Below are 27,944 nucleotides of genomic sequence, written 5' to 3' on the forward strand. Positions count from 1 at the left end.
ACCATATACCATTAGGACAGGATCCAGTATCAGATTCTAGACTCCTCCATCCTACCTCATGAATAAATGCCAGGTAATACCAACAATCCAAGTCAGAGTCAATATCAGCTACTAAACAAACTGTCCTTCTTGTCTCCCCTGGATCGACACTGTTGGCCACGGTATCTTCACAGATCCTCTACATCCTTACATATAATTCAAAATAGAATAACCAGTTATAATAGTAGTACACTCCTTTAATCCCAGAACTCGGGATGCAGAGACAGGCAGGTATCTCTGAGTTCAGTTACAGCCTGGCCTACATAGGGAATTCTGGGCCAGTCATAGATAAATAGTTAGGACCCTGTCTCAAATTAAATCTTTTTAAAAAAAAAAAATTGTTTTGGAGGAGTTAAGGAAAAGGGTCAATTGGTTAAGTGCCCACCTTGCAAGCATGGACCTAAATTCAATCCCCAGAACCTGTGTTTAAAAAGGCAGGGCAAGGAAGGCACAAACAGGAAGATCTCTAGGGCTCACTGGCCAGCCAGTCTAACGTGATTTGTAAGCTCCAGGCCAATGAAAGATTCTGTTTCAAAGGAGGTGAAGATTCTGTTTCAGAGTAGGTGAAATGTTCCTAAGAACACACCAAGAGGGGTGTGTGTGTGTGTAAAGTGAAGAACATATGGCCTTTGTTAAGAAATTAGTTTTGGTTCTACACATTAAATAACTCCTGACATCATGAGCCAGGAAGAAGAGATGAAGACCTTGAGACAGTTTTTTTTAAGGTACCTAAGGCCCCCACTGGGTTTTTACTTTGTGTAGTTTTCATAACCTCCCAGTACAGCTAATGTGGGGACCGGGTTTTAAAGTTGGACTTTGCAGGGAATTTCCATTTCATACCTGGCACCAGTGCTTACTGTCTTGGGTGTGTGCTGGGATAGTGAGTATTTTCTTACACAGTGCCAGCTGTTCTGTACTTTTTATATATAATTTCTAAAATTATGGCAAAATACAAGTAACACTTAACAGTACAACTACCCGCTCTTTTATTTCTCTTTTGATACAGGGTCCTTTTATTTGTTCAGCTGGCGTGGAGCTTGTGATCCTCCTGCCTTAGCTTCCTAAGTGCTGGGATCACAGATGTGTGCCACCATGCCCATCTTATTTTGCCACTCGTGAGAGTGCAGTGGATTAAGTCAGGCAGTCATCAGCAATATCTCCATTTAGAATTTTCAACCTATGAAACTGAAACTCTGTAGCCATGAAACAATAATTCCTCATTCCTTTCTTCCTGTCACTGTTCTGTGTGTATGATTTTTAACTACTCAAGATTCCTTCTATGATTCCATACAGTGTTTGTGACTGGCTTGTTATATTGCTCTTAGGAATCATCCTTATTATATGTGAGCATTTTCTTTTGAAGACTGAATAATATTTCATGTTACATATGTACCACATTTTGGTTATTTACCACTCAGAGAATGCATGATGCATTTCTTCTATGTCTTGGCTGTTGTGAGTAGCCACTGAAAACATGGACATGCTAACTCCTTTAACTTTTATGAACCCCTTAGTAGGAGAAGACTTTTGGTGACAGGGAATGATTAGGGAAATTGTATAAAGAACAGCAGTTTTCTTTTTCTCTTTTCTTCTTTTTTGGTGCATATGTATGTGTGCATGTTCATGTGGATGTGTCTTAGGGTTTTATTGCTATGAATAAACACCAGAATTCCGAATGTTCTTGACTTCCATTGTGTGTGCACTGGGGATCATACTCATGGACACTCACACAAACCACAAAAACAAATGAAAATGCAATTAAATTAATTTTTAAAACAGGCAAGAAAACTTAAAGCTTAATTATTCAATAATAATTATTGATAAAGGACCTGAACAAGACACTTTGTGTCTCAAGTTTGCTCTCCTATCTGTTAACTTAGGAAAATGAGGTCTATTATTGCTCCCTATGTGGAAGTGTGGAAGAAACCTGTTAGTATCACAGAATCTAGGCTTAGGCCCCAACCCAGATTTACAGAGTGAAAATTTGCAACTTATAAGAAACTGAATTTTTAAAATCTTCTAATGAAATAAGGGGGGAAAGGAAGTACCACGGAAGAATCTATCCAAGTTACACTCAATAAACTTTTCCTCTCTTCATGGCCACAGAAAAGTTCTTATTTTGATCCTGAGGATAAAAAGATAGACAGGAGCAAATAATAATAAGAACAACAACAATAAATAATAATAATAGAATAACCATGGTAAAAAGTAAGTTCCACCTTCTAGTGTTTTCATCATATACATAATATACAACATTTGAAATTCATTATTGGATACACAACTACTATAGTCATGTCAAAACTTTTATCAAGTACCAAAAAAAGATTTCCTCAATAGATAACTGAAAATAAGGAATTAAAGAATTGAAAGAATAACTGTAAAATATATGACCATAGATTTCCCCCTTGCCTCCTCCTGAAAGAGACCTTGGAAAGGGGTTTCCAGGTGTAGCTCTCTGGGACATCGTTTTCTTGTCTCCTCCAGTCACCAAAGATAATACAGCACTGACACGACTATTTGCCCAGTCTGTATCTCTATGGAAATGATTTCCTAAAGCTGGAGGGATGGCTTTTGCTCCAAGAGACCTGGTGCCCTCTTCTGGCCTTCAGAGGCACTTACAATGGAAGTTACACATGCCTGCACATACAGCATATGCTTGCTCACGCTCTCTCTCCTCTCTCTCTCTCTCTCTCTCTCTCTCTCTCTCTCTCTCTCTCTCACACACACACACACACACACACACACACACACACACACACACGTGCAAGTGTAAAGAGAAAAGAAATAATCTTAAAGAAAAAGTTTTTTGAAAAGGTCTCAAAAGCCCACAGCCCACGAAGATTGAAATACAGGACCTTCTATCTATAACTTGCTAGAGCTGACACAGCAGTCAGATCCAGGAAACTTGTAGCCCAGCAACCACTACACTTTGTCATGTTCCCAAAGAGTGAAGACATGATGTCATCACTTCTGTCACAATTTCCTCTCTGTAGCCTAAGCATCTGAGTGTCTAAGGACTACAACTCAGACATGTACATCAATCATCTGGCAAGCCAATCCCAGCTTCCTTCTTCCTGTTGCTGCCGTTAGCATCCTTCACTAACCCTTTTTCTAAAAGTCCTGCATGATAAGAGTATATACCAGGCCCTTCAAAACAATTATACTTCATTTTGTGCTCTAATGTTTTCTCTTTTTAAAAAAATCAGTTAAATTGTGACTCGATCAAGGGCATGAAACATGTCTATCATCATCATCATCATCTCAAATACACACAAACTCACTTACCTCCCAAATATTACTACTGTACATCAAAATATCTGATAACATATCACAATATTGTGCTCAGTGGCTCAGAATGGGCTGTCCAAATAACCATCTTCTAAAACTTCTCAGATACTGAACATTTTATTTAAGCTGCATCTCCATATTCTTATAATTGTTACTCAATTTTTTCAAGAAATATTTTATTGAAAATACCTAATCTACAACAAACTTAAGATATTGCCTCTAACATACTATATTATATAAACATTTTACGAGAAATATCCTGTATTATTTGTTATAAATTCAGAAGCTAAGCCTTTGAGTATGTCCACATGGGATACTTGCAGAATTCTGATCATTTCCACTGCTGTGCTTTAAATAAACTTCCCCACTACTTTGCAAAAGAAATAAACATTTAGGAATAAGCTAATCATGGAACTAGGGTATTTCTAAGAAACATAATTAAGAACATGTGAAAAGAGAAGACTGTGTGCACTGGCACACACCTGTAATCCCAGCACTTGGGAGGAGGATGCAGACAGCCCAAGGCCTACCTGGGCTACAGGAGACCCTATGTCAAAATCTTCTAAGCCTAAAAGTAAAAAGTGGGAAATACTTGGTTTTAGTTTATGCACACAGGAAAAAAAAACAAAACAGAATAGCATAATGTTAACTGTCAGGCCATTTTTCAGTTCTCATTTATTTCAAGGGTGTATTGTCTGCATGTATGTCAGTATAACGCATGATGGCCCATGCCCTCAAAGGCCAGAAGAGGGTGACTAGATTCTCTGGAACTTGTATGGAATTTGGGAATCAAACCTGGTTCCTCAAGAAGTGCAGTAATGTTCTTAACCACTGAGCTATCCATCATCTCTCCAGCTCCACAAGGCATATTTTAAATGAATTTTAATTTCCTCCATTAGCTAATGTCAAAAATAAAATGAAACAAAACCAGGTGAGTGAAACTTGTACAACTTTCCTGTTACACCAAGAGGTCAGTGGCTGGGCTCACAGTGACAGCAGCAGACAACAATTTAAAGGATGAAGTTGCTCACCACCTCTATGTCTAGCTGCTAAGCATGAAGAGTTCTTTCCAGGCCAGCAGGTCTGCATAATCTAATCTGTCTCCATAAGTCTGGTTTGATCTCACTGAATCATGCTGACAAAGACTGAAGCTTATTTTGTGTCTCTTTTATGCAGAGATAGAGCTTTCGAAAAATCAGAATAGCTTTTACTTGGTTTGCAAGGTTATGAGCACTAGGCCGTGGGATAGAGCTATCCTATGACCTTCATTTGCACTTTTCTTTAACATCAAGGAAAAATGTTTAATGGGTTACACTACTACAAATCAACTCCTCTGGGGCAGGAGAGAAGGTTCAGTGGTCTCTTGCTGCTCTTTCAAAAGACCTGAGTTCAGTTGCCCGCACTCGCATCCAGCAGCTTAAAACTACTGTAACTCTACTCTAGCTGTGTCCAGCAGCATCGCCATACACACTGTATGCTTACACAGATATGCACACGTAAGTAATCTCTTTTTTAAAACTGAGTGCTACTTTGTTTATACTGACAGAAAAGTGCCATGCATGAGACATTCTGCATGGATCATTCTAATAGCTAAAAACAAGTGTCTATAGCACTAAAGAAAACAAAAAAAAAAAAAAAGATCATATATATACATAGATTCAAAAGGCAACTATGAAGGCCAGATAGCAGGAATTCTCAATATATAGACACTTTAATTTTATAATTTAAGCAGCAATTATTTTGTTCTAATTATATTCTATATCCTATACCCCCAAGAGTTCACTTTTTATCACACACAAAACTTAAATGTTTTCTACAAAATTCATGAAACAACAAAATCTAATTCTCTTATCACATTAGAGTATTTTTTAAATTAAGTTTCCTAAATCCCAAAATATTATTAAAACTGGTCCAAGCAAGCTTACCTGCCAGCAAAATTATCAGCAGTAGCTATTTTAAAGCTAGGCTGGAAGCCAGAGACGCTGCACTAAGATGGGCTGCCTATAAAAACCTTTGAATGGGATTGTATAATTAACGCACTCAGTACCCCATTTCTTTACTAATTTCACAGATAACAATTCATTTTGTGAACCAAACTACTACTAAACAAAATTAGAATTTAGCTCCTTAAGAAGATAGAATTAAGAAGAAGAAAAAAACAAAACAGAAAATAGAAATGGAACCCAGTTTTAAAACGCAGAGCTTTTCCAAATAGCACGGGGCTATTTCTCAGAATTACTACACTTTCCAAGCACAAACATCAACCTTCATACGGGAAAAAAAAGCTCCACACCAGCACCTGTTCTCTGTTAAATTCAAAAAAGAAAAAAAAACATGAGATGGTGGTCCTCACACCATTGCTAAGAACTTTAATACTAAGAAAGAAAGAAAGAAAGAAAGAAAGAAAGAAAGAAAGAAAGAAAGAAAGAAAGAAAGGAAGGAAGGAAGGAAGGAAGGAAGGAAGGAAGAAAGAAAGAAAGAAAGAAAGAAAGAAAGAAAGAAAGAAAGAAAGAAAGAAAGAAAGAAAGAAAGAAAGAAAGAAAGAAAAAGAAAAAAGAAAAACTCCGATTTATTCTCATTGTGGAACTCTTAACTGGTTTGAAGCTTGTTGTGTAGCTCAAGCTGACCTGGACTCTGGGTCCTACCTGCCTCAGCCTAACAAGTGTGTACCACTGTATCTGGCTATATGGGTAACTTTCTTTTTTTAACAACAGCAACTGCAGTGCACAAAAGAACATGTCAGTATTTATCAAAGAAGCTGATTTCCGATAATGTGTACATAACCCACCTGATCGTTGCTAAATGCTTAACCTCCCAACAGACAGTATTCTGAGACATATAACACAATAGCTACCATTACAATTCTACTGCTTACTAGAGAGACACCAGATTAAAGCTGCTCTTCTGATACCATCTTGTTGAGGTCATAAAATATCAACCCTATGCCAGGAAGTTTTCAACAATGAAACTCTTAATAAATCATTAAAATAAAATATTGAAGAATATCAGCACTTGGAACGCAAAGGTAGAAAGATCTGTGTGCAGAAAACATTCTATAACAACTACACTGGAGTTCTTATGCACCCAGGTTGGCCTTGAATTCAATATATAGCTAAGATTTTACCTCAAATCCTTATCCCCTCCCTTTGCCTCCAAGTACAGTGATCAGAGGCAAGCAGTAACAGTGGAATTTTTGCTTTCAAGTTTTAAATGTGGAAATAGTATGCCTGGCTGACATTTCTGCTCTAAAGCTCCAATGTGAAGCTCCAACACTCCCTTCTACATATGTCAACCAACTTCAGGTTGGAATGATCTCCACACAAAAACTCTATGTTGCAGCTGGACTGCACAGATACTGGGATCCTCCTCGTGTGTTGGCCACATTCCACCAGAGCAGGCAGTACAGGGCCACACCGACCGACCGGACAAAAGCAGCAGTCCTTCCAAAGTCGACACTGCTCACTTCCTACCATCTTGGTTGGGAGCATCCGAGCACCAGAGAATCTGAGCTGTGGATGTGCTTGTTTGATGTTTTTAAAACTACCACATACTACTTAAAAGACAAAAGAAACCTTTGCTACCAGTTTGATAGTGTCTTGTGAGCAGCAAAATCATTCTGGATCCTTACTCCATTGTGTGAAACCACTGAACTTTGACAATTTGTGTGTGCTTCCACACTTAAAATGTTTGGAAATTTTTGTTTTTAAGTCTACTGTTGTCACTGTTGTTGGGAGGGCAAGAGGGTAGTTAATCTGAAGCCTTGCTCTTTTGCCTATTTGGAGCTTGCTTTTAGCTCACGAATTCAACAAATCTTATTGCCTCAGGCATGTCACAATGCCTGATCTGACAGTTTGCTCTTGTAACAATACTACTGTACAGTTAGCTCACTCAATAGCCAATAAAGAGCCGACTATCAACCATGTCATATTGGAAGATTTGGTTCACAGAAGCTTTGATAAACAGTTTAACTTCATTGTCATGAAAGACACTCAGTAAGAACTAACCAACTAAACTGTTCTCAGATACTGAGATGTTTGATGTTTTAAACTGCTAAATATTTGGTGACTTTGACAAACTAATAAAAATAGTAAGAGAAAGAAGGAACAAAAATATGTATACTATTTCAACAAACTTCTGGGAAAGAAAAAGTATACAAGGGTCAAGACACACACACACAGTGGCAGCAGGCATCTCCACAGGTGGAGCTACCATTTCACACAGCCTAAGATGCAGGCTCAGTATCAACTGAAGGAATGACACAACATGCAGACTGAAAAAGAAACTTAGTTTAAAGTAAATTTTCATGACTCAGACATAAGCACACATGTAACCAAGGGTGACAGAAAAGGAGGCTCTCTAGCACCAGCTCTGTCAAGTTCAAGTCAGAAGCCCCTGGCTTCCTGCCTCATGGGTCTCTAGTCTCGGTTTTGTTGGGGGAAGGGAAACTATTTAGTATAAGCTGTCCTTGACTTTACAGCAGTATGGGTCCCAGCTCCTCACTGGAGGTGTGAGTGTACCTGTGCTCACTGCTACAGTGAGTACACTTCTAGGAACAGCCCCACTCCAGCAAACAGACAACACATGTGCTAATCAGGCTAGAAGAAAAGCAGTAACCACTCCTGACCTCACTGGGCCCTTTTCTATCTTTGACTTCACTTTAAAATGCCTTTGTAAGCAATTCACAGATCAAATCCCTAAATCTTTGAAATGTTAAAGTGGTTTCTTGGTTTTTTTTTTTTTTTTTTTTTTTTTTTTTGGTTTTTCGAGACAGGGTTTCTCTGTATAGCCTGGAACTCAGAAATCTGCCTGCCTCTGCCTCCCCAAGTGCTGGGATTAAAGGCGTGCGCCACCACCGCCCGGCCGGTTTCTTGATATTTAAAAAAAAAAAAAAAAAGCCACCTTTAATCCCAGCACTTGGGAGGCAGAGGAGGGCGGATTTCTGAGTTCAAGGCCAGCCTGGTCTACAAAGTGAGTACCAGGACAGCCAGGGCTATACAGAGAAACCCTGTCTCGGAAAAAAAAAAAAAAAAAAAAGGGAAGGGCCTGGTGAGATGGCTCAGAGGTTAAGAGCACTGACTGCTTGCCCAGAGGTACTGAGTTCAATTCCCAGCAAGCACATGGTGGCCCAGAACCATCTGTAATGGGATCCAATGCCATCTTCGGGTGTGTCTGAAGACAGGTACAGTGTACTGACATACAATAAATAAATCTTTAAAAAAAAAAAAAAGGAAGGAAGGAAGGAAGGTAGGTAGGCCGGTCTGTCTAGAGAGGTTAAGTGCTCAGAGGTTAAGAGGCACTGGTTGTTCTTCCAGAAAACCCAGATTCAAATCTCAGGACCTACATGGTAGCTCACAACTGTCTGTAACTCCAAGATCTGACACCCTCATATAAACATACATGTAGGCAAAACACCAATGCACATGAAAATTTTTAAAAACTAAATAATTTCTTTAAAAAGATCCCTTCCACTAATCTAAAAATATTTCCAGTAAGGAGAAAAGCATTATTTTCACCATTTAATTTCAACCACACTGGCCATGCTATAATCTCAGTACTTGGAAGGTGGTGACAAGAGAATCCCTGGTTCAAGGTCAACCTCTGCTATGCAGCAAGCTCCAGGTTGTCCAGGCTGCCTCTCTCACTCAATAATAATTAGTATTAATTAATTAGACCACAGAATGGTTGTTTTAGTTTTTTAGGGCTGTAGAGATAGAGCAGTTACAAGCACTTGCTCCTCTTCCAAGGAACTTGAATTAGATCACCAGCACCTGTAATTGCTAAAAACCCCAGCTCCAGGGGTTCTAATGCATTCTTCTGGACTCCATGGGCACCTGCACATATGTGACACGCATGCATACACACACAGACACAGAGACACACGCACGCACGCACACACATGCACGCACACACACACACACACACTTTTTTTTTAATTTATTTAATGTTTTTAAAATCTGTTTACCAGGGCTAGAGACGGCTCAGCAGTTGGAAATACTCACTGTTCTTGCGGAGGACCCACGTTTGATTCCCAGCACCTACACATCAAGAGTTACTTTTTCTAACTCCAGAGATATGGTAACTCACTCTTCTGACCCCTGCTGTACATAGGTGGTACACACAAACACACTGAGGCATACACATATATTCATAAAATAATTTTTAAAAACTATGTTTACCAAAGTGTCTATAAATAGTAACAGCTGCAAATATTAAAAGTTAGGACTTGAAGCCAGTAAGATGGCTCAGCAGGGAGACACTTAGCTCCCAGCCTAAAGACCTAAGTTAACCTCAGGGACCCATATGATGGAAAGAGAAAGCCAACCCATACAAGTTACCCCCTCACCTCTATACATGTTCTGAGGCATCCACCTGCCTATATGAAAACACCACATACTCACTAGATAGACAGACAGACAGATAGACAGACAGACAATTAAATTTTAAGTCGGGACTGGAGATGTAGCTCAGAAATAAGACTGCTTGCCTAGGATGCCCTGGGTCTAGCACTAGCTCCACTCAACAAGCACTGTTTAGGGTTAATAAGCCAAGACCAGGAAGACTAAACTGCAGCCAGTGAAGACCAGCAGTGAGGTAACTACGATGGAACACTGAAAGGAAAGGGGACATAAGGATGCTGGTGAACTATATTAACAGCATCTCACTCACAGCTCCAAGGAGAGAGACGTGGGACAGCAGTCAAGTAGTAAAACATAAAAATGGCTGAAAGCAGTCGCTCTGTGGAGTAGAACTGATGGAAAGGAAGAAGGAATAGAAACAGACTATAACTTTTCTCCAGTATAAGCTTCCCAGTATTATTTTGCTTATCTAAATACAAAAAAATCAAGAAAGAAACAACTATATGTTACTATTAAATAGAAAAATGTTTGATGAAAAGGAAAAAATATTAAGGATTACAAACATGAACCACATATGGTTTCCTTTATTCTGCTTTAAAAAAAAAAAAAAAACTTACCACATTTCTTAGACACAGAATTAAACTTCTGCTCTGATGATCAGAACATCTATAATCCAAAATGTTTAATCTGAAACTTATGGAATACTGATCTGAAACCACACTATTGCAAAACTGTTTAGGTAAAACCTGTATGTATTTATTGGATATAATTACCTTTAAGACCATTTCCATGAATCCCATCCCCAGCAAATCCAATTCTCTATGTGTAAATCTTTCACACCACTCTGGCTCCCAGGATTTCAGATAGAGTGTTTACCCATAACAGCAATAAATATTAATTCTACAAGATACTGCTCACCCACTAAGTGACAGGTACTGTGCAATTCTAACATTACAAAACAAGGTGGAAGAAACCAACATGGTTTTCCTACAGCTTATTTATAATAGAACAATAGTTATCATTTCCTATCTCCATGAAAGATCTGAAAATGGGGAAACAGAGTCAGGCAGAAAAACTGAGGAGTGATGTCTGAAGGAACAAATACCCAATTCTTAACACCATTTATCCTAACAGAGTAAGGTATTTTTATGGGAAAATGTTCTCTTCTGGAGGTTTTATAAAGAAGACATTATGGGAAAGAAATAAATTAAAATTAAAATAGCCAAAGATTTTTTTTTTAAATAATGAAGACATCATTTGGCAATACAGAAAATACTGTGGCAGAGCTCACATGCATGAGACCCAAGATTCAATTCCTAGTACCACCAAAATTAAAAATAGTTTCTATGCTCTCCCAGAGGTCCTGAGTTTGATTCCCCGCAACCACAAGGTAGATCACAACCATCTATAATGGGATCTGATGCCCTCCCCTCCCTCTTCTGGTATGTCTGAAGAGAGCAACAGTGTACTCGCATACATAAAATAAATAAAAACAGTTCATATGGCTGAATTCCAGATCCACTCTTGCGGCTTATTATACTGTGGCCTGCATGTTCTTCCCATGCATGCAGTATAAACAGGTCTGATGGCTCATACCTTAACCCTGCAATAGGACTACTGCAGTTTCAGAGTGGGTAAGGCTAGCCTAGGCTACAAAGAAATTCTTTCTCAAAAAGCTGTTAAAATTCATTTAGACGTATACAAAACTAACAAATCTGAAGCCAAATATTCAGCAGAACGAACTAAAACTGTTTATACAGCTTAGAATACCAATAAAATAAAAGCTATGTAATTTCTGAAACACATTTATTTTGCTGTTCAAGTCAGAAACTCAAGTCCTGAGAACTCCCTCTCCCTAGTAATGCAATATTCAGTCTTCAAACATTAGCTATTTCTGTCATTATTTTTTAGTAGTGGAACTTACCGAGTGCCGTCTGCTTTCCAGCTTACTTTATAAGGCTTCTGCTCTAAAAGTCTAATATTTTGCTTGTCCATGGAGACAGGCTGTGCTCCAGGGAACCCAGACCTTAAAGAAAGAATATTACTCTGTCATGGCCACATGCAATCTTGTGTTAAACCAATCTCAAATGTCCCACATGTTGATCACAATGTTCTTTCTATCATGAGAGTAATTTCAAATGGAATAACATCAGCTATCACAAACGTTCTAACAGAAGATTATCATTCTCAGCCAGGAGCAGTGGTGCATACCATTAATCCTAACGCTCAGGAAGGCAGAAGCAGGCAGATTTATGGATTCAAGGCCAGCCTGGTCTACAGAGTGAGTTTCAAGACAGCTACACAGTCTCAGGGGAAAAAAAGTTTAACAATTTCTTGACATTTTAAAATACAAGTTTACAGTGGACTAAATTGCCACTGCTGTAATATAAATATTGGGCTAATTTAAGAATGTTATTATATAGGACTGGAGAGGGAACTCAGTGGCTAAATGCTTGTTATATAAAAAGGAAGTGTTGGGGTTTCCAGCACCCATGTAAAAGCCAAGCCTGGAAGCAAGTGCTATAATCCCAGCAGTAGGAGAGGGGAAGGGTCCAGGGGTGCCCTTGGGTCTGGTACTGTTAAGGTAATTAAGCTAAAATTCAAGCTTTTCTCTGAAGTATGAGACACACCTGCCCCAGGCTGTGAAGTATAAAACACACCTGCTTTGCCCTTCAGGTCATGCATACTAAATTTGAGGGGAAGCACAGTGGAAGCAGAAGTGGACAGTGGGAGTCTTTCCCTGTCATTCTCCACTGGTAAGATCAGTCTGACATTCATCAGCAGCAGCAGCAGACACAAAGGGATCAGAGAAAAAACTCTGCTGACAACAGCAGTGCTGCGCTCTCCAGCAAGATCTGAGTCATATGGCCCTGACTCAGCATGACCTTTACAGATTTCCTTGAAAAAACCTGAAATCCTCTTAAGCACTCAATGTTCACACTAACTTTAAGAAGCAAAAATGCCCAATTAATGTCTGCATTAGCTGTGTTACATAAAGAATAAATTTTATTTAAAACTTGAAAATACTTCTTACCCTTCCCAGCCACAGAACTGATGACATTTCTGCTGTACCTCTCCTAACTTGGGTTGAGTTGTTACTTGAGTTACACCTTTAACAGTTATGCCTTCCAAGAAAATAGCTCCCTTTAAAGAAAAGAGGAAAAAAATTACAATAAATATATATGTGTGTATAAGTCTATACACACATATATAATTAGAGGACAAACATATTTACAAAGAAATAAATCAATTTATTCTCACAAACCTAAGAAAATTCATATTAAACAGAAACAATTCATTTTCACAAGCCTAGGAAAATTCATATTAAACAGAAACAGTCTGTTCCACCTGCTGTACTAGTGACATCTATAACCTACCAGTTATAGAGGGAGCTCAGGCAAAGAGATTATAATTCTAAGGCTACCTTAGGCTATATAATAAGACCCAGTCTCAAAGCTAAAAAAACAAATGGTGTACTCTAGCAAAGTCTATAAAATCTTCTAGGCTTGGGTTTTTATACTTTTTAAAACTAAAACATTAGGTCTAAATGTATACTAAATTAGTTTCAGATACATCAAAGGGCTACTGCCAGTAGTATCAACAAAACTATATAACAACTTTGGCTAATAAAGAGTAAGAAAATCTGCTCTACAAGTTGCAAAGTTCAACCTTCTGGCCAAGACTTGGCAAGCAAGGCACTTGGGAAGAGGAAGAAATATATTACAAGTGATTTAGATAGATAGATAGATAGATAGATAGATAGATAGATAGATAGATAGACGGACAGACAGACATCACTGTGTGGGAGCAGGGACTGAAGAGAAGGCCAATGGTTGAGAACACTGACTGTTCTTGCAGAAGGACCCTGGTTTAATTCCAAGCAGCCACAAGGCAGCTCATAAGTATCTGGAACTCCAGTCCCAGGGCATCCAACACCATTTCATACTCCCATGGACACAAGACATACAAGTGTTACACACACATACATGCAAGCAAAAGACATGCAAGTGTTACACATACATGCAAGCAAACACTCATACACATAAAATAAATCTTTAAAAAGAAAACACACTTCTAGTATCAGCTTTGATGATGATACCTGTCATTCCAGCACTATGGTAGCTGAGGCAGGAAGCCCACAAGTTTAAGACCAGCCTGGGCTACACAGTAAGTTTGAGGCTAGCTAGGCTATATACTGACAGCCTATCTAAAAAGAACTTTTAAAAATCAGTTGTTTAATAAGGCTCTTTCTAGCATTAAAAACTAAATACTGAAAATATATTCTAAAAGCAAAGCTCTAAGACCTGTAATATAGAGAATACTCAAGTTGTGTCAATATCCCTGTAAAATTATCTTAAATATGCCCAGCTGTGCCTTGTACCCAAGGGCCTCTCTCTCTTAACCATCATGCTTAAATATTAAAATATCTTTTATCTTCTTTCACATATTACATCTTCTCCCTTCTCTCCACCAAGTCCCTTCCACTTCCCAAGATCCACTCTTCCTGTTTCCGTTCAGAAAAGGGCAGGCCTCCCAGAGATATCAACCAAATACGGCATATCAAGTTACAGTAAGACTAGGCACATACCCTCATATCAGGGCTGGACAAGGTAACCCAGTAGGAGAAAAAGGGTCCCAAAGGCAGACTAGAGCTGAAGACAGCCCTCAAAGAACACCAGTTATACAACCATAGCATATATGCAGAAGATCAGGGTCAGACCTACTATATAGGCTCCCTGGTTGTCTGTCTAGTCTTTTTGAGATGCTATGAGCCCTGTTAGTTGATTCCGTGGATTCCTTGGTGATGTCCTTGAACCCTCTGGCTCGCACAATCCTTCCTCCCCATCTTCCATAGAATTCCCCATCACCTCCTGGGTCTCTGCATTTGCTCCCTTCAGTTGCTGGATGAAGCCTCTACAATGATAATTATGCTAGGCTCCAGTGTTTGAGTATAGCAGAATATCATTAGGATACACTTCACTGAAATTCTTCCCCTAGTGTTTGGCTCTATCCTTGGACTCTGGGCTTTCCAGCTGCTGGTCCCTGGCCCTCCAGGCAGTGTCAGGCATGGGCTCCCTCTTGTGGCATGGGTCTCTAGATGGACCAGTCATTGGTTGGCTACGCCCACAAGTTCTGTGCCACCTTTACCCTAGCACATCTTGCAGGCGAGGTAAATTGTAGGCTGAAGGTTTTGTGGCAGGGTTGGTGTCCCAATCCCTCCACTGAAGCCTTGACTGGTTACAGAAGATGGTCGGTTCAGGCTCCATAACCACCATTACTAGGAATCTTCACTAGTGTCATCCTCATAGAGTCCAGGGAGTCTCCACTGCACCGTTTCTACCTCGCCCCTACTCTTCACTGAGTGAGTGCTCTCTCCTTCCATCTCCCCACCTCATCCCCTCCCATTCTCATCCCTACCAACCCCCAGTCCACCCCCAAAATCTATTCTATTTCCCCTTCCCAAGGAGAGTCATGCTTCCCTCCTTGGGCCCTTCTTGTTCCTTAGGCTCTCTGGGCCTGTGGACTGTAGCATGATTATCATTTACTTTACAGCTAACATCCACTTATAAGTGACTATATATCATGTTTCTCTGGGTCTGGGTTACCTCACTCAGGATGACTTTTTCTAGTTTCCCCCATTTACCTGCAAATTTTATGTCAGTTTTTAACAGCTGAGTAACACTCAATTGTGTAAATGAACAACATATTCTTTACCTACTCTTCGGTTGAGGGTGATCTAGGTTGTTTCCAGTTTCTGGTGATTATGAATAAAGCAGCTATGGCTATAGTTGAACAAGTCTCCTTGTGGTAGGATAGAGGGTCCTTTAGCTATATGCCCAAAAGTGGTATGGCTGCATCTCAAGGAAGATCCATTCCCAGTTTTCTGAGAATATGCCATACTGGTTTCCAAAGTGGCTGAACAAGTTATCACTCCCAAAAACAATGGAAGAGTATTCCCCTTGCCCCACATCCTCAACAGCATGAGCTGTCACTTGTGGTTTTGATCCTGGTCATTCTGACAGATGTAAATGGAATCTCAAAGTAGTTTTGATTTACATTTCCCTGATGACTAAAGATGCTGAACATCTCTTAAGTGTTTCTTAGCCATATGAGATTACCCTGTTGAGAATCCTCTGTTTAGATCTGTGTCCCATTTTAATTGGATTATTTGGTTTGTTGATATCTAGTTTCTTGAGTTCTTTATATATGGTCATTTTGTCATATTGCCTTACAGGAGGATTTCCGCTTCATGAGGCCCCATTTATTCAACTTGATGTTAGGAGCTTGACAGAGTTGTCTCCTGTGCCGATACATTCAAGAGGATGCACTCTCACTCTCGCCTCTATTAGACTTAGGATATTCGGCTTTATGTTGAGGTCTTTGGTCCACTTGGACTTGAGTTCTGTGCAGGATGATACAGATCTATCTGCATTCTTCTACATGCCCACATCCAGATAGACCAGCACCACTTGTTGAAGATGCTTTCGTTTTTTCCATTGCATATTTCTGTCTTCTTTATCAAAAATCTTGTATCTGTTATATTTAATTAAACCCCAAATCTGCTTTAAAAAGAAACCCACCCGAGGGTGTTACAGTGCTAATCAAGCCTTTGTATTTCACTGAATCTAAACACATCAACCTTGATGTAACTTTTAACGTTCTTTCCATTGGCAAAAATAGAGAAATAAACCTTTCAATTGTATTTCATCATCTCATTGTGCAAACCAGTAACTTTAATTTTAAAAAAATCAAATAACTTTATTAATCATATATGCTCAAATTAATGTTGCTTTTTAAAGGTGTATTTGAAAAGCCACAACGTGGAACATGAATGACTGTAATCAAAGCACTAAGAGGGCAGACCAAATTCAGAGCAGTCTGAATAAACAGGGTGTGTGAGATGGCTCAGGCATGAAGGCCCTTTCAACCAAGCCTAGACATGAGTTTGATCCCCAGGACAGGGAAGGATAGATATGACTCCAAGTTGTCCTCTGACCTCCTACAGGTGTGTCATGGATGTGGACACGTATCCACACATATGCACACATACAAATAAATGCTTTTAAGAAGCAGTAAGCGCCAGGTGTGGTGGTGCACGCCTTTAATCCCAGCACTCGGGAGGGAGAGACAGGTGGATTTCTGAGTTCGAGGCCAACCTGGTCTACAAAGTGAGTTCCAGGACAGCCAGGGCTACACAGAGAAACCCTGTCTCAAAAAACCAAAAAAAAAAAAAAAAAAAAAAAAAAAAGAAGCAGTAAGCATCTACTTACTTATACACATATTTATGTATATATTTGTAAGGGAAGTGTGTGTATATGTGTGTGTGTATATTTGTATGCATACTCACATGTGTGCCTGAAAGTGGCTATGCGTGTGTGTGTGTGTGTGTGTGTGTGTGTGTGTGTGTGTAGGCCCCCATATACACATAACCAGATAAGTAAATGTTTTTTTAAAGGCGTAAGCAACTACATACACATATTTGGGTGTGGGAATATGTATTTATGTGTGCATATATGTGGAAGCCAGAGGCTTATTGCATAGGTACACAGAAGTCATGAGTTATATATACATATGTCTGTATACAAAATATATGTTTGTCTACATGTGAGGACAAAAGAATTATGGCTCTCTTCGTCAACTGCTATCTACCTTATATTCTAAGACACAGTATTTCACTGAATCTAAACACATCAATTAGGTTAGGCTGGCCAGCAAATGAGCTCCAGCAATCCACCTGTCTCTGCCCCCTCAGCTCTGGGATTATAAATGTGCACCGACATGCCCAGGTCTTGCATGGGTGCCAGGAGCCAAAACTTTTACCAGCTGAGTCATCTCTCCAGCTTTCCATCATCTTTTGAAGCAGTTTGTCACCAAACTTAAAAGATTTGGCCAATTCAGAAAAGAATGGTTGGCCAGCAAAGCCCAGAAAACTTTCTCCAAAACCCACAAAACCACAGACATGAACTACTATGAATGGCTTTATTAACATATGTATGTATGTATGAGTGTTTGTCTGCATACGTACATGTGCACAATGCATCACAGTCCCTGGAACTGAAGTTATGTAACAGTTGTGAACTGCCATATGAGTGCTAGGAACTGAACCTGGGTCCTTTATAAAAGTAATAGTGCTCATAACTGCTGAGCCGTCTCTCCAACCCCACTTTATGTTCCAGCGTGTGTCTACTTGGCTTTTCACATGGTGCTGGGAGCACAACTCCAGCCCTCACAGCTGTGTAAGTACTAACTGAATGTGTCATCTCACTAGTTTAACAATGAATTCATTTTGAAAATATTTCTCTTCTCATGCAATTTACACTAGCCAGTGACCTTATAGTCTTCAAGCTGGAAATGTATAAACACAATTAAGTTTTCCAACTAAGAATTTAGAGAAAAAAACTAAATTCTCTGCAACTATGTAGCAGAGAATGGCTTTGAACTCCTGAATCCTGGAGTCAGCGTGCTTCACTATGCACCACTTGTACAGTGCTAGAGAATGATCCCAATTTGCATGCATGCTTGGCAAGTATTTGTAGCCACAATCCAACTCCTAGTATTTCATTAGACTTTTATTGTTAGAAGATTAAGAAAAGCTGACTAGAGAAGTAGAAGTCTTCTAAATTGTATATAGTACAAAGGAAACACCCTATGGCAGGGAATAGTTACATTAACTGTGTGACTATTTTGTAAAAACATCCTCACTGGGTATTAAGTAATATGCCAAGTTTATTATTAACACTATAAGCTAATCTCAACATAATATCTAAGAGTTCTTTGATTTACATAAGAAGCAAAACCAGAATAAAACTTTATACCTCTAGTTTTTTTAAGACTGCTGGGCTGCAAGGTGGCTAAGCAGGTAGACACTTGTTGCCAAGCCTGACAACCTGAGGTGTCAGAACCCACATCATGGTTGGGAGGAATGAGCCACACAAGGTGTCCTTTGACTCCCACCATTATATGCAAAGCCCCTCCACCCAAAGAATAAATAATTTTGTAAGACAAATTTTTAAAGTCCGATTTGTGGCTAAAGTTTAAAAAGTGAGATATAGTGGGACATGTCTATAACCTATCTCAGCACCCAGAAGGCTTTAACAGGAGGATTAGAAATTTGAGACCAGCCTGGACTTCATAGTGAGATCCCGCCACACCTGCCTCATGAGATCAAGAGTTACTTAATGGGTTCAGGTAGAACCAAAATTAATTTCATAAAATCAGATGCCACTATTATGCTCTTCACACACGTGCATACACATAGACAGAGAGACAGAGAGACAGAGAGAGAAAATAACAGAAATATAGCCTGTGCTGGTCTGAACATGCTTGGCCCAGGGAGTGGCATTATTAGGAGGTGTATCTTGGTTGGAACAGATGTGGCTTTGTTGGACAAAGTATGTCACCGTGGGGTTGGGCTTTGAGACCTTCCTCCTAGCTGCCTGGAAGACAGTCTGCTCTTGGCTTCCTTTGAATGCAGATAACTCTTAGCACCTCCAGCATCATGCCTGCTTGGACTGCATGGCTTCCTGTCATGTTGATAATGGACTGAGCCTCAGAACCTGTAAGCCAGCCCCAATTAAATGTCCTTTATAAGAGTTGCCTTGGTCATAGTGTCTCTTCAGCAATGGAAACCCTAACTAATACAGAGCCAATATCCCACAATAAGTTTAAACAAAAATATAGAGCAGCATGATATTTGGGAGCCACCACGATGACTCAGCAGATAAGGGAACTTGCAGTTTGCCTGACAACATGAGTTTTACCCCCCAGGATCCAAACATATATAGTAAGAAAAGAGAACTGACTCCCACAAGTTGTCCTGACCTCCACAAGCATGCTGTGTCATTTCCACACCACGGCATTCAAGCATGCACAACCAATCAATCAATCAATCAATAAATAAATGTAACTTAAAATAATTGTAAAAGAATATTGTAGTATTTGTGAACATTACCAGTTTTAACCGTTCTTTTCTCCTTTTACTAAAGGATGCACTTGACCCTGGTTCTGAGTCCTTTTTTCCATCTTCATCCTCATCTTCTTCATCATCATCTTCAAAACACCAATCTGGCAATACAGGTGGTGGTGGTGCTTCTTCTATATCTCCATAGCGACGAAAAAGTTCCTTCAAATAATCACCCTTGTAGATTCCTGGTGGTCTGGCTTGGGCAAATGTAGCAACTGCTGCTTCAATACTATGAAAAACAATCATTTTTCTCACTAGTGTCCATTTATGTAGACTTATCAATTATTAACTCATACTCAAGGTACCCCAAAAAGTATAACTGGCTTATAAAACAGACAAATCAAAGTCTTTCTGTCTTTCTTCACCTGCAAAAGTTTCAATCAATGATAAACTGATTCTACAAATGCATGCCCATGGTAAGCTGTAACATATGTTACACATATATCACCCACTACACTACATGTCCCACTATAATATATAGTCCATAACACATGGTACATTCTTTTTGGGGGTTTTTTGGGGTTTTTTTTTTTTTTTGGTTTTTTCGAGACAGGGTTTCTCTGTGTAGCTCTGGCTGTCCTGGAACTCACTCTGTAGACCAGGCTGGCCTCGAACTCAGAAATCTGCCTACCTCTGCCTCCCAAGTGCTGGGATTAAAGGCGTGCGCCACCACGCCCAGCGTACACGGTACATTCTAATATATGATATACTGTAATGTCTAAAGACCATTGCCATGAGTGCTTACAACAGACATGGATAGCCAATGAAAGGAATTTTAATAAAATATTGAAGGTTAAGGTCTCCAAAAGAAAACTTGGGTCAAGAAAATGTGAACAGCAAGTTAACACAATGGTTTATCAGGAACCACCAACAGACCAAGGCACCAAGAGTACACATCTTGCAAGAGCACTAACCACCAGCCAAGTTTGATGCTACTGTGCACAGTACTCTGAAAGGCCAAAGCTGAAAAGTACACAAAGTAAACACGCACTGAGTATATCAGAAAAAACACAATCAGATATGTGTTTGCCTGACTGCATTCCAAAAAAGGACCTAATGGGCTTTAGAAACATAAACAATGAACCTAGAGCAGGAGTAAGAAAATTCTGTTAGCAGTATCCTACTCTCATAGAAATTTCAAGTAATTGAGAATCTAATCCTTCAAAATCTGAAAATATAATCCACAAATGACATGCTCAATAAAGACAAGACTTATTTAAACAGATTAATGCTTCCTTCATAGAGCATTAAAGCTTTCCCTAGTTCTGAACAGCTAGAAAAGACAAAATTTAAAGGAAAACAACAGATGTTTCCAAAGCTGAATATAAATCCAAACATTGGAAGATCCAATCTCTGATGATTCCAAAATACAAGAAAAGCATGGAAAAGTAAAAACATCAGCTATAGGGCTTATAAGCATCAGCAATTGTTACATGCATCTTCTTCCACTATAATAATACTATATAATATACCTCCAATCCATTTTTTCCACCAAAAAGGCACATATAAGGAAACCAGTTCGGTTGAAGCCATGGGTGCAGTGAACACCTAGAAGAGAAAGGAATTTTGTATTAAACTAAATCACTTCAAATGCCACACACTGTTTTAAAATGACAACTTGCCTTTAAAACATTTCAATTATTTAAGTACACTACATATTCATACATTTTTAAAACAAAATATTCCTTATAACTTAATAGTTTGTTGGGCGTTATGAACCCAGGTGGAGTCTTCCGCCTTGCCACACCTGCAATTTCCTACAGGAGTAGATTGCCTACTGAGCTAGCTTTGCAACACAATCCAGCTGAAACAGAGGATAGCTCTGTGGGCTCTCCCTATAAACACAGTGCTAAATATGAAACTTTGAGCCTTGATCAGAAACTCTGTCTTGGGTTCATCTTTCTCTCGAAGCCTGTTCCTTTTTCATTTCCAGCCCCTCTTTCAGGTATACTCAGTTCATCCATGGCTGCTGGACAGCTACAGTTTGTCAATTTAGGTTGCTTAGAACCTAACAGAGCACTAGACAGAAATTCAAAAATAATACACTGGTTTATTAGTTTAAACTCTCTGTCTAAAATTTGTTGTTAAAATTTTTCAAGATTTTGAGTTTCAAACACACAACTCAGAAAGGAAAGACACACAAATACAGGACACCTATATCCCAGAAACTTTGGTCTAGTGTTTCCAGCCTTCCTTATGATCAATGTGAAATGCAGTCAAACTATTGGAAAAGAAAGTCTAAACCAGACTGGGAAAAAAGTGTATAAAGTCATCTAAGGATTGGAGGATTGACAATAGTTGACTGTAATCAACTAAGTGTGGTGGCCTGAACAAATCTGGCCCCCACAGGTTCACAGGGAGTGGTATTATTTAAGAAGATTAGAAGGTGTGGCCTTTTGGAGTAGGTGTGTCACTAGGAGTGGCCTATGAGGTTTCAGAAGGTCAAGAAGGCCCAGTGTCTCTCTCTGCTGCCTGTGGATCCAGATGTAGGACTCTCAGCTACCTCTCCAGCACCACGTCTGCCTGCATGCTGCCATGCTTCCACCATGACAATAATACACTAAACCACTGAACCTGAAAGTCAGCCCCAATTAAATGTTTTCCTTTATAGTAGAGTTGCCATGGTCATAGTGTCTCTTCACAGCAATAGAACAAAGATTGCTGCAGATAACTGATTGACTAATTGGAGGGCACTAATTTGAAAGTGCTTTACAAACCAACTGAGTATCTTCACATGGGGCTTCTACTATTTTATAATAAATTTTTACAAGAAAAGAAACGTAAAAATAAAAATTAAAAAATAAATTTATTTTTTCTTAAACTCTTTCAGAATATATTCAAGATCATCTTCCTGGGCATAGTGATACACCCTATAATCAAAGCATTAGGAAATACAAGGAGAAGAATCAGAAGTTCAAGGTCTTCTCAGCTATACAGCAAGCAAGGCTACAAAAGGCCCTGTCTCAAAAATGAAAGAAAGGAGGTGAGAGACAGAGAGGGAGAGAGAGAAAGGGAGGGTAGGGGGAGTGGAAGCGCTCATTGAACAGTTTTGTGTTTTCATCCCACTTTTCACTCCAGCACTTGAGAGGCTGAGGCAGGACTAGTCCAAGAGTGATGGCACTCCAGAATCTATGACCATGTCTATTATCACAAACAAAATACCAGAGTTTTTAAAATAGTAATGAAAAATTCTATGGACATTATTAACATAAACATTACTGCCGGATGGATCAGCTCAAACTTCACTCTCCCAGAGGCCAGGTGTGGTACCCCACAAGACTAATCTGACTATTCAGGAGAGTGGAGCAGGAGTGTGGCGAGCATGAGGACGTCAGGTGGTGGCAAGACGGTTCTTCAGGAAAAGGTGTTTTCCACAAAGCCTGTCAGCCGGGATTTAGTCTCCATAATCCACGAGGTACAAGGAGAGAACCAACTCCTGAAAATACCCTCGTGGCCGCACGCACACACACACACAAAGTATAAACGCATGCTCAACACCTAAGCTGGAATATTTAGGCACTGAGTTCAACCTCCTGCACTATGGTGCATTCTCATAACCCCAGTCCTCAGGAAATAGAAACAAATGATCCTGAGTTCCAGGCCAGTATAGGCTACAAAGAACCTGTCTCAAAAACCTGAATAAAATATAAAGAACTCAAGAAGGTGGACTCCAGAAAGTCAAATAACCCCATTAAAAAATGGGGCTCAGAACTGAACAAAGAATTCTCACCTGAGGAATACCGAATGGCAGAGAAGCACCTGAAAAAATGTTCAACATCCTTAATCATCAGGGAAATGCAAATCAAAACAACCCTGAGATTCCACCTCACACCAGTCAGAATGGCTAAGATCAAAAATTCAGGTGACAGCAGATGCTGGCGAGGATGTGGAGAAAGAGGAACACTCCTCCATTGTTGGTGGGATTGCAAGCTTGTACAACCACTCTGGAAATCAGTCTGGCGGTTCCTCAGAAAATTGGACATAGTACTACCGGAGGATCCAGCAATACCTCTCCTGGGCATATATCCAGAAGATGTCCCAACCGGTAAAAAGGACACATGCTCCACTATGTTCATAGCAGCCCTATTTATAATAGCCAGAAGCTGGAAAGAACCCAGATGTCCCTCAACAGAGGAATGGATACAGAAATTATGGTACATTTACACAATGGAGTACTACTCAGCTATTAAAAAGAATGAATTTATGAAATTCCTAGCCAAATGGATGGACCTGGAGGGCATCATCTTGAGTGAAGTAACACAATCACAAAAGAACTCACACAATATGTATTCATTGATAAGTGGATATTAGCCCAAAACTTAGGATACCCAAGATATAAGATACAATTTGATAAACGCATGAAACTCAAGAAGAATGAAGACCAAAGTGTGGACACTGTGCACCTTCTTAGAATTGGGAACAAAACACCCAGGGAAGGAGTTACAGAGACAAAGTTCGTAGCTGTGATGAAAGGATGGACCATTTAGAGACTGCTGTATCCAGGGATCCGTCCCATAATCAGCTTCTAAACGCTGACACCATTGCATACACTAGCAAGATTTTGCTGAAAGGACCCAAATATAGCTGTCTCTTGTGAGACGATGCCGGGGCCTAGCAAACACAGGAGTGGATGTTCACAGTCAGCTATTGGATGTATCACAGGGCTCCCAATGGAGAAGCTAGGGAAAGTACCCAAGGAGCTAAAGGGATCTGCAACCCTATTGTTGGAACAACATGATGTACTAACCAGAACCCTGGAGCTCTTGTCTCTAGCTGCATATGTATCGAAAGATGGCCTAGTCGGCCATCAATGGAAAGAGAGGCCCATTGGACTTGCAAACTTTATATGCCCCAATATAGGGGAATGCCAGGGCCAAAAGAATGGGAATGGGTGGGTAGGGAAGTGGGGGGCGCTATGGGGGACTTTTGGGATAGTATTGGAAATGTAATTGAGGAAAATATGTAATAAAAATATTAAAAAAAAAAACAAAACAAAAAAAAAAACCTGAATAAAGCAATATCATTTTCATCTCATTTCTACAAATAAGATTTCTCTACAAAAGTGTTTTTGTTACTTAAAATGACTACTAGTTGAGCAAAATCAATCATTTCTACCTCCATAGCTAATCACTAATATTAATAAAATCTTTTATATGAATAATTCTCAGTAAATAAGATAACAAAGAAAGTACAGCTAGAAGGAATATGTTCAAATGTAAAAACAGTAATCAGAAAGCACATATGGCAAACTATAAATGGATCAGTGGCATGGAATATCCTAAGAAAGTAAATGCCAAATGCAGTTCAAGGAGACCCTCTGGAGGCCAGTGACGTGCCACAACAGGTCCGAGGGTAAAGGCGCTTGGCTTCGAGCCTGACAACCTATCTGTACTCACAGTCAGCATTTTTGTTTTGTTTTGTTTTGTTTTGTTTTGTTTTGTTTTGTTTTGTTTGAGACAGGGTCTCTTTATGTAGACTTAGTTAGCCAATGCTATGCCTCAAACTCACAGCAATAACCCTGCTTCCGCCTCCTGAATTAAAATAGCACAACACAGTACCCAGGCCAACAAAGCCTTTCTAAAGTTAGTTTCTCAAAGCACAATCTAACAATGTTCACATATGAAATTTTGTTGTTGTATCTTGTCTCTCTAGTTTTCTCTTTCTTCAAGCTATTTTAAAAGTTTCTTAAAGAAACAAGTCATTTTCTTGTAAAATATTCTACACCCTAAATTTCTCTGCTTGCTTTCCCACGGTATCAGTCACAGCTTATACGCACTATTTGAGAACAAAGTGGTTTAAGTCTTGAAGGTTTTTTTTTCCTTCCATTTTTGAAAATTTATTCTGGGGATAGAATTCACATCTAAACATGTTTTATGTTTATGTTTCATATAAACCTAGCCTGAAAGTAATATTGTAGAACTCTTACAAAACTTTAACCACCGTTTCAAAATACGGAATTTCCTATTTGTGGTGTCATAACTATATTCAAAAAGTTTATGGTTTCAAAGCATTTTGGAGCCGGGCAGTGGTGGCACACACCTTTAATCCTAGCACTTGGGAGGCAGAAGCAGGCTGATTTCTGAGTTCAAGGCCAGCCTGGTCTACAGAGTGAGTTCTAGGACAGCCAGAGCTACACAGAGAAACCCTGCCTTGAAAAACCAAAAAAAAAAAAAAAAGCATTTTGGATTTGGGATTTTCAGATTATGGATGCTCGACCTATAAACTGTTTATTATATACCCCATGAATTTAGACTTGAAACATAACTAAATTCATTTCCTGATCCATGCTAGCACTTTAAACAGGAATATTGTGCAGATGGCTCAGGAAATATCTAGTTGGTACAGATTTTTTTTTTCTTTTTCTTTTGTGTATATGTATGTGAAGACCAGAGGTCATCCCACATTCTGTCCCAAAACACCAAAACTTAAAAAGATAATTTAGATGAAGTGAGGAAATCCAAAAGAGGACTGGTTTTAGTGGATATTAAGGAACTTGTAAGTATTCTCTTCCATATACTAATTGCATGGTGTTTATATAAAAACCAAAATGCCTTGACAATTAGAGACACTCAAACAATGAAATGGCATGACATCTATGATTTTTTAAAATACACCAAAAACGGCAGGGAAGATGCATCAGTCTGAAAATTCCCTGCCACACAGGCATGAGTGCAGACAGATCCCCAGCACCAAGATAAAAGCTGGGTACAGCACACATCTCTAACCTCAGCACTAGGGGATAAAAACAGGCAGCTCCCTGCTCGGTGGCCAGCTACTCCAGCCAAATAGATGTGTTCCAACTTAGTGAGAGACCTCCTGACTTGACCTCTACAAATACACACACTCATATAAACATATACACATCAATTAGTTAATTAAAACTAATAACAAAAATAAGTACTAAAAATTAGTGGAAAGATTAAAATATCAGCAAAATAGTATTACTGAGTGTATAGAGTTTCATTTCACTACATATGGGGCTTATATTTGTGAATTTCTATAACAAAAGAACAAACAAACAAAAAACAACAGGACTGTCCTAAGGAAACCAACATACCTATAAGTTCAGGTGGGCTTCTTTCATTAAACCTCTCACACAGGCGAATGAATGTCTCAGTATTCTCAGTGGTGGGGCATTCGCCATGTCTGAGAACACAAAAAGAAGTTGCTTTGAAAAGACATCCAATCCTCAATGAAAGCTTTCACTCTCAATAACCTACATCTTACCCTTTACACTGAAGTTTGATATACTTGATTCCTTCTTTTTCTATGTCATTTCTGTCATAGAACCTTGAAGTATTTGTCAGATCCACCAACAAGCTCATTTTAACCTTTAAAAAAAAGCAGATTTGCTAGTTACTATAGTTATTCCAAACAAGAAGAGTCAAGACTAGAGCTCATCCACCCCACCGAGAGATACTGCATGCTCACTGCTACCAAACAGCTGCCCATGAAAAGTACCTTCTAAACTAAGAATCTAAGCATTCCAGACATAAGATCTAAGCAGACACTGGAAAATAGCCCTAAGCTAAGGAGGACAGAAAGTATAATCAAAACAGATTCCCACTCTCAACATTCCAAATGTGAATTCAAAAAGGAAAACATGGCCACATTTCTCTCTATCTCTGGTATAAATCTCTGACATTGATATCTGTATATAAATCTGTATCTTGAGGCCGGAAGCTAAGAAGCAGACTGCATTATTCTGAAAGAGCACAGCTCTAGCTCCAGGCACAAATCACCCCAGGTTTGAAGTAGCCACCACAACTCCTATGTATATTTGTCACTATACTATATTTCAGCCTTAAAATAGGTAAGAAGCCAGGCTGGAGAGATGGCTCAGCGGTTAAGAGCACTGACTGTTCTTCCAAAGGGCCTGAATTCAAATCCCAGCAACCACATGGTGGCTCACAACCACCTATAATGAGATCTGATGCCTTCTTCTGACAGCTACAGTGTACTTAGATATAGTAATAAATAAATCTTTAAAAAAAATGTAAGAAGCCATTTATGCCACAAATTAATTTCTACATAATTAATTCTTCTATTTTATGAAAATACACTACTCTTTTAAAGAAGCACAGTAAAAAACAAAAATAGAAGCCAAGTGTGCTAACACACACCTTCAATCCCAGCACTCGTGAGCCAGAGGCAGGCAGAACTCTTGAGTTTGAGGCTAGCCTAGTCTACAGAGCAAGTTCTAGGACAGCCAGGGCTACACAGTGGGGTGAGGGGATGAAAGCAGACTCTCAGGCAGTTCTCTTATGCAATTCCCAAGCTGAGGAGATGGCTCGGTG

General features: G+C 39.3%; 1 protein-coding gene across 3 annotated transcripts in view; it reads right to left on the bottom strand.

The window, feature by feature from the left end:
* The window catches only part of Rngtt (RNA guanylyltransferase and 5'-phosphatase), a 193,107-nt gene that overhangs the window by 151,435 nt on the left and 13,728 nt on the right, over positions 1-27,944 (bottom strand). For all 3 annotated transcript variants that reach the window (XM_021159529.3, XM_021159528.3, XM_085839440.1), the window contains exons 3-8: positions 26,875-26,978; positions 26,705-26,793; positions 21,120-21,195; positions 19,636-19,876; positions 12,718-12,827; positions 11,608-11,709 (exon numbers count right to left, since the gene is read on the bottom strand). In XM_021159529.3, the coding sequence (XP_021015188.1) occupies positions 11,608-11,709; positions 12,718-12,827; positions 19,636-19,876; positions 21,120-21,195; positions 26,705-26,793; positions 26,875-26,978 (722 nt within the window). The remainder of the gene's footprint in view (positions 1-11,607; positions 11,710-12,717; positions 12,828-19,635; positions 19,877-21,119; positions 21,196-26,704; positions 26,794-26,874; positions 26,979-27,944) is intronic.

Source organism: Mus caroli, unplaced genomic scaffold (genome assembly GCF_978045245.1).
Source record: "Mus caroli unplaced genomic scaffold, Mus_caroli_1 scaffold_6, whole genome shotgun sequence".
NCBI lineage: Eukaryota > Metazoa > Chordata > Mammalia > Rodentia > Muridae > Mus > Mus caroli.